This window comes from Cyprinodon variegatus, unplaced genomic scaffold (genome assembly GCF_000732505.1).
Source record: "Cyprinodon variegatus isolate N-32 unplaced genomic scaffold, C_variegatus-1.0 Scaffold350, whole genome shotgun sequence".
Lineage (NCBI taxonomy): Eukaryota > Metazoa > Chordata > Actinopteri > Cyprinodontiformes > Cyprinodontidae > Cyprinodon > Cyprinodon variegatus.
In genome coordinates this window covers 150257-158010 of record NW_015150803.1, presented here as the reverse complement: position 1 = coordinate 158010, position 7754 = coordinate 150257, and the positions used below count along the sequence as shown (strand labels likewise).

Genomic DNA, 7754 nt, shown 5'->3' with positions numbered 1-7754 from the left:
TATGTATGTATATATATATATGTATGTATGTATGTATGTATATATATGTATGTATATACATGTATGTATATATATGTATATATATATATATATATATACATACATATGTGTGTATATATATATATATATATGTATATATATATGTATATATATATATATATATATATACATTCAAAGAGTTTTTGTTATTTTCATGTCTATAAAAATTGTAGATTCACACTGAAGGCATCAAAACTATGAATTAACACATGTGGAATTATGTACTTGAAGAGACTTGCTTTGCCTAAATAGCCCAAAGAGCCCAAGCCAAATTAATGGACATTAGACCGGCTTTGGTCTGATGAGTCCAAATTTGAGATCTTTTTCCAACAATCGTGTCTTTGTGCGACGCAGAAAAGGTGAACGGATGGACTCTACGTGCCTGGTTCCCACCGTGAAGCATGGAGGAGGAGGTGTGATGGTGTGGGGGTGATTTGCTGGTGACACTCTCGGGGATTTATTCAAAATTAAAGGCATACTGAACCAGCATGGGTAGCAAAGCATCTTGTAGCAGCATGCTGTTCCATCCGGTTTGCGCTTAGTTGGAAAATCATTTATTTTCCAACAGGACAATGACCTCAAACCTCAGCCCTTACACACCTCCAGGCTGTGTAAGGGCTATTTGACCAAGAAGGAGAGTGATAGGGGGCTGCACCAGATGATCTGGCCTCCACAATCACCGGACCTGTACCCAATTGAGATGGTTTGGGGTGAGCTGGACCGCAGAGTGAAGGCAAAAGGTCCATCAAATACTAAGCATCTCTGGGAACTCCTTCAAGACTATTAGAAGACCATTTCAAGTGACTGCCTCTTGAAGCTCATCAAGAGAATGTCAAGCGTGTGTTAAGCAGTAATGAAAGCAAAAGAGGGCTACTTTGAAAACAGTGTCCTGCACAACTCTGTGTTGGTCAGTCACGCAAATCCCAATAAAATACAGAATTTTGTTTTTTAAGTAGACAAAAGGTTTAACTAATTGTTCTGTAGCTCTCAGTAAATCTTGAAACACCTCAAACTGAAACAAAGTACCAGTAACAGAGATAACAAACTCCCTTATTGTGTGACAGGGAGCGGTCAGCAGTCTGTAACAGGCGTCTCTGCGATGGAGGACAGTAACAGCTATTGGAGCATCCGCGGGACGAGCGAAGCTTCGTGCACCCGGGGTACACCTGTAAAGTGTGGGCAGACAATCCGCCTGACTCATGTCAACACAGGCCGGAACCTGCACAGCCATTACTTCGCCTCGCCGCTGTCCTCAAATCAGGTGGGTGTGTTGAGCAGAACTTGATGGGGAAAAGGGATTTAAATGTTATGAGAAGGATTATACAGAGAGAACCCTGCTGAGGTTAGTTAAAATTGTCCATGTGTAAAAGACAGCCTTGTAATTTGTAGGCTTACATAAAAGAAAAAAAAAAGGATTATTAAAATGGCTTAGAAAGATGCCAGGATTTAGCAGCATGCAGTCACATTTAAGCCTTTAGTAACAGAGTCTAAATTTATTAGAGTAAAATGGGTTTGGAAATAAGCTGCCCCTCAATTCTGCTATTAAAAGGAGTGTATGACACTATTTAGTCAGTGAAACGTTTGGCAAACATCAACAAAGCTTCTTCAAGTATGATTGATTCTCTACAGCATGTACAAACTTTAGAGGAAAGGTCTGCAACACCGGTACCACGACCCACTCTCATGCATGTTGTAAATGTGTCTCTGCTGCTGTACATCTAAATCATAGGAGTGCATTACCTCCTCAGCAGCTATCTACCATGTTTTTTTTTTATAAATGCAAAACCTTGTGAAGATAATAGCCAATGAGACACAAACACTCACTTATAAACATGCAATTTGGGACTGAAGTAGGAAACTGGAGTACCATGAGAGGGCTCAAACATGCAGAGGGAGAAGATGCAAACTGCACACAAAAAGGCCCAGAGAAGATCCCCCACTGCCTTTATTACTGCATAGTCAAAAGCATTATAATGTGATGTTACATTAAATTACACTGGTAAAATGTTTGCCAATATAGACATATAGATTCTCCACAAATCAACCACCTAGTTAATTTTATGGACTTAGCAAGCAGCAAAGCACAATTAACACAGATATAGCTGCATGTCAAAATGTAGCATGACAAAGCAGCCACAACAAGCAAGCATGTCTTTATCACTGCTGTTCAAAAAAGACTTATTATTTTCGAGATAAAAAAAAAACTTTGACTCTTGTTTGACTGATGCAGCTTGGGTGTTTTACTCATCCAATTTTCATGTATATATTCATAAACTAGAGGGTGTTAGCTTTCAAATAACGTATCACACATGTAATTTGGGCTTACAGTTCCTCAGTTATTTGCTTTTCCATTTGGGTATGCAAAATAGGTATTTCCCAAAATAAGGTGGATATTAAGAGGTTAAATTTAATCTGAAGCCCATAGGAAATGTGGACTTCCTTAAAGATCGACTTGGCAGAAAGTTGTCATTCACACTTTGCGTACGCCATCATCAGCAGCAGCCCCCTCTCTGTCACTTTACATGAGCAGCCTACCAATTTGTGGCTGAGTTGTTGTTGTTTCCAATGGCTTCTACTGTTATAATATCACTGCCGGATGGCAGGTCAGTATTTAGGGGTGAGTATATTCCCTAAATAGACCTGTTGCACAGGTGGCATCATAAGACCATGCTGAAATTCATGGAGCTCCTCAGAGCAACTCATTTCTTCACAAGTGTTCTTAGAAACTGTGTGAATGACCAGTTCTTGATGCACATGAGGCATTGGAAATTACTGGAGCCACTGCTTTCAGATATTTGGAAGAGCAAGCAATTTTTGGGCTTTATAGTTTAAATGCCATCTGACCTTAGGTTCCCCACAATAAGTCAAACAGATTTTGAAGTTAGAGTTGACCTGGTCTCCTGCCTTTGGTTTCTGTGATATTTGTGGAAGAGAGAAATTGCTTTTACAGAATATGTGTGTTAGTGATACAGTCAAAAGGAGAGGCTCTAACATAAGCAGCAGGTCTTATTCCTCTGATTTTTGTGTGAATGGAGTCCAAACGGTGCTGCTTGTTTCCACAGGAGGTCAGCGCGTTTGGCGAAGAAGGAGAGGGGGACCACCTTGACGAGTGGACAGTTCAGTGTGGGGGATCAGTGTGGAAGCGGGAGGAATCCGTCCGCTTCCGCCATAAAAGCACAGATGCCCTGCTGTCCGTGACGGGGGAGCAGTACGGGCGGCCGATCCACGGGCAGATGGAGGTCCACGCCATGCCGAGTCCCAGCCAGCACAGCTTGTGGAAGGTGATGGAGGGCATCTTCATGAAACCGAGCGACAGCCCAGCCGGCAGCCGGGACCACAGTCACATTCACACAGAGTTCTGAACTTCCCCTTCTTTCAGCAGCTGCTTCCTCCCTTTTCAATCTGTACGAGCAGCTACACTCAGTTAAAAAAAAGGTTTAAACTACAATCTAAAAAGTGACCCAGACGCATTAAAACCTTCTTTATATTCTACTTACTTTAAGCTTGAGGTCTCAGCTGTTACTTGACACTCTGCAGCTCAGGAAGCTGGTTTGGTGAACATATTCACAAAGTGAATAATGTGTTGCTGGTTAAACAAGAAAAAAAACTCACATTGTTCTACATGTGCCTTTATCTGCATTTACATGATGTGAGTCTTTGCATCGCAATTAAACTTTTTCTATCTGTTTTTATGGCATTTAAGCCATACTCGTCCTGATCGGTTCTCCCACAGTGTTCCTATTTTTCTAAAAGTTTTGGTGCTGCATATAAATTATTCCACACTGATTAACTTGTGAGAAAAAAAAATCTTCAGATGAAGAGTATTTTGTCTTTAATTATATTGTTGCTTGTCAGTATTAAATGGGTTCCTAATTCTCCGGAGAGTGCAGTGTTGTAAATGCAATTATGTACGTAAAGTATGTGCTTGAGTATCAAATACATCAAACTGACAATTAATACCTCATAATAAAGATTTTTTTTAATGCAAACTGTCTTTGGCATGAATTTTTTTTCCTTATTTTGATGTCGAGCAGTTTTCATCACTATGTTAATCCCTTAATCATGAAAGGATTTGACAGTAAGGCAAACTGCTAATGTCTTACTGCACCATTAAACCTGCCTAATGCCTTGTTTGTCCAGATAATGGGCCTTTTTGGGTTCATTATCTGACCGGTAACGGTGTCTGGGGGAATGAGGGAACCAATTAGGAGGCTTATTTAACATATTTGATCTGTCCATTCAAAATTAGCTCTGATTCTGACTCTGCGCTATAGAATGTTTGGAAAGAAAGGTGTTCTCTGCTGCTGTACATCTATAAGGAAGATGTGATATGATGTTAGAGATTTTTTTATTGTAAGGTCACAGTAATGGGTTCTTTCTCTGCATCTTTTTCACCACCACTGAAGTTTGTTCATGAGCCGCATGGACTTTACGATACACCCGTCTGCAGTTTTATCTGCTTGAAGAGACAGCTGAAAATCCCTCACTGTATTTTCCTCCTATTTTAAAGGTCAGCCTTAAAAATGACACTGATTATAAGTGACAAGCAGATCAACAAGCTTGTGCTTCAGTGCTTTGGTTTCAGAAACCATTTCATCTCACCTGCTTGTTGTGAATCAAGTCATATAACATTTTGACAGATTATGTAGATTCCTTTGCAATCGGTTTTCAGTGGCTTCTAATGTTTTTAAAGGGATATATTGGCACATTTGTTTGATTCTGGGGAGAGAAATAAAATAATGCAACAGCAGAGCTGTGAGATGTTTAATTTGAAAAAAATACTAACATTTCTGACTGCATGATTATAACTGGTCAGAGTAGAAAAGGTTTACCAAGTCAAAACGACTACAGTATACAATCCAGTACACCCCAAAAAGTCCTTTAGGCTAATCTCTTTTTTTACGTTTCATAGTTATTTACCTAGGAATGTATTATTATATTTACTGAAGTAGCTCCTTCATTTCTGACACCTTATCAATATATAAAGCTGTATATAAACCCATATTCTGGCTTTTGGTTGAATTGTGATAACATTTGGGCTTTTACTCTGCAATATATATAATCATTTAGTTTCTTTGTAGATTGCTTTATGTGTTTATAATGGATGCTTCACATGATGCACTGCTGATGAGGACATAAGCCTTTGAGTAAAATAAAAATAACAAAGATGACACTATCAGTGTTCTTGAAAGAGAGCTTATAAAGCCTGGTTTAAGATGTTATGCTGGTATTTTTTTTGCACGACTGCAGCTGTGCCAGTGTGTGTGCTTGCTGGCAGCACAGCTTTAGCTGAGCTGTTTTACAGGCGTTGTTTGCCGTCTTTCCAAGGATCTATTATTGACAGCTTAAGCTTTGCTTTATGTGAGATTATATTAACTGTGTCTCATGCTTAAAAGAACTGCATCTGTGTTGTAATAATCAGACTTTATTGATTTTACATTGGGGAAATTTATCTCTGCTACCACTGTGCGGTGCCCGGGGAGCAGTGTGGGGTTAAGGGTCTTTGTTCAGGGACCCAGAGTGGCAGTCTGTGGGAGTGGGGCTCAAACTCAGAACCTCAGGATTCCAAGCTCCATGCCCTAATCACTAGGCCACCACTCCCCTTATGTCGTATTAAAGGGCGACAGTGGCGTACAGGGCGACAGTGGCGTTGGATGTAGGGGTTTGCCCTGAAATCGAAGGATTGACGGTTCAAGCCCAGATTCGACTTTCAGTGTTGTTGTGTCCTTGGACAAGACACTTCACCTGCATTGTCTACTGATGGTGGTCAGAGGGCCCGGTGGCGCCAGTGTACGGCAGCCCCGCTTCTGTCAGTGAGCCCCAGGGCAGCTGTGGCTACAATGTAGCTTGCCACCATCAGTATGGGTGAGTGAATGTAGTGTAAAGCGCCTTGGTCAAGTCTCCCGACTTGAATAAAGGCGCTATATAAGTACATGCCATTTACCATTTTAATTTTTTCACTATAAGTAACAAATAATAGAAAATCTAATTTTAGAGATTTTGTCAGGTTTTTCAATTAAAATGATTTGAACCCTCTTATAACCAAAGTTGCTTGTGGTCAAAATTTGATTACCAAACGAACCTGGCAACAACATTTTTTTTTTTCAAGAAAAATTCCTAAACCTTATTGTCACAGCTCTAACATGGCCCCTCATGCACTTCTCTGGTAAAACGTATTTATATTTAAAACCTGAATTATTACAGCAATGGCCAAATAACAACATCACTTAATCTCATGCTATGCAGTGCAGGTTGCAGTCTGTAATGCAAAAAACAAAACTGCTTTTGTCTTGTATCAGATGAAACCTCTCTTTGCACTCTGAAGTTACATTTTTTTGAGTTTCTACATAAAAACCATGAGGCTCAGCCCCAAAAGTTAAGATTTTGCCTGAGAAAGTTGCGCTCACTAAACAGCTTTTACATCCAATAGGACTAATTCACATAGAAGAAATAGTAAAAGTACAGGTATAAAGAAATTGTTAGCACTTCCTGTGGTTTGCATTTCCTCGAGGCACTGACACAAAGAGTATTGACCAACCTCTACTTGTTTTAACCTCTATTTCTAATCACCAAATCCAAGCAATGACTTTCATATGAATAGATACATCTAATCTCTGTTTCATAATAGTGACCACAGTGAGATATTTATCACCTGCTGAAAAGATATTTACTGCTCATTGTCCCTTTCAATTTGAGTCACCTTGAAATGCATCAGAAGTAAATACAATCACATCAATTTCTATCAAAACCAGGTTTTATTGCATAAACATATATAGATATACATTTGTAGATTAATCAGATTATACTTTGCATTTTAAATACCCATTCAGTTTTTAACTATTGATGTTTTCTTTCTCCTTTTCTAAGCAGCATGCCAAGGTTGTATTACATATCTGTTAAATTTGATCTCTGTACAATATACAACTGTTAAAAACTTTTTTTTCTGAAAAAAAAAAGAAAAGAAATGCATTTCGAAAACATGAAAAATCATAAACTGATCCTTATCCTGTGACAGAACCACAGGTAAAGGTATATGAACCTTAAAAGTGTTTCTCTTACACAGTCATGCAATGATACTAAAGGGTAACATTTAGGGAAAAGGTGAGTAATGCTGGTTTGGTGCTGGCAGCCATAGGAAATGATTAAATGTCAATGTGCTGGGAATTTCAATGAGAATCTGACAAATAGGGATGAAAAGCATTAGATGAGACGTTTGTAGATGATGGGCCTATGTGGGCATTCAGTTTAACTCTCAAGTAATTAAAATAGGGAACGCATTGATTTCAGTGCGTAAAACCATCAACAGTGAGACCAACAGACTTCTTTAGAGATGATGCAAGACATAGCTCAGGATGATCGTGGTGACCTTGTATTTGCATATTTATGAAAATGCCCTCTCCTGCTCTCTGGTTTGATTAATAGCTGGTAGAAACTATAAAAATGCCTATTACAGTACAAATAGGAAAGTCAAATATGTGACAGTAATACATACATAATTACGCGTAAACCAACAAGAAAGAGGAACCGAGGTCCCTTTCTTTAACGACATAACAACAACATGCACACTGATATACAGTATTATACAATCCAGGTATGATGATGCTTGAGCTTTTAAAAAAAAAAAAATTCTCTCATTTATTTATGCTTCCACAAACCTGTACAATAAACCTATATTGATACAGACCAGATTGATTGAACATTTTCCCTTTTTTTTT

General features: G+C 38.9%; 1 protein-coding gene across 1 annotated transcript in view; it reads left to right on the top strand.

Annotated features, from left to right (window-relative positions):
- LOC107091735 (stromal cell-derived factor 2-like) overlaps window positions 1-4026 on the top strand; it is a 4814-nt gene extending 788 nt beyond the window's left edge. Inside the window, exons 2-3 of the mRNA XM_015385846.1 lie at window positions 1104-1300; window positions 3102-4026. Of these exons, the coding sequence (XP_015241332.1) occupies window positions 1104-1300; window positions 3102-3401 (497 nt within the window). The 3' untranslated portion in view covers window positions 3402-4026. The remainder of the gene's footprint in view (window positions 1-1103; window positions 1301-3101) is intronic.
- Window positions 4027-7754: the final 3728 nt, after the last annotated feature.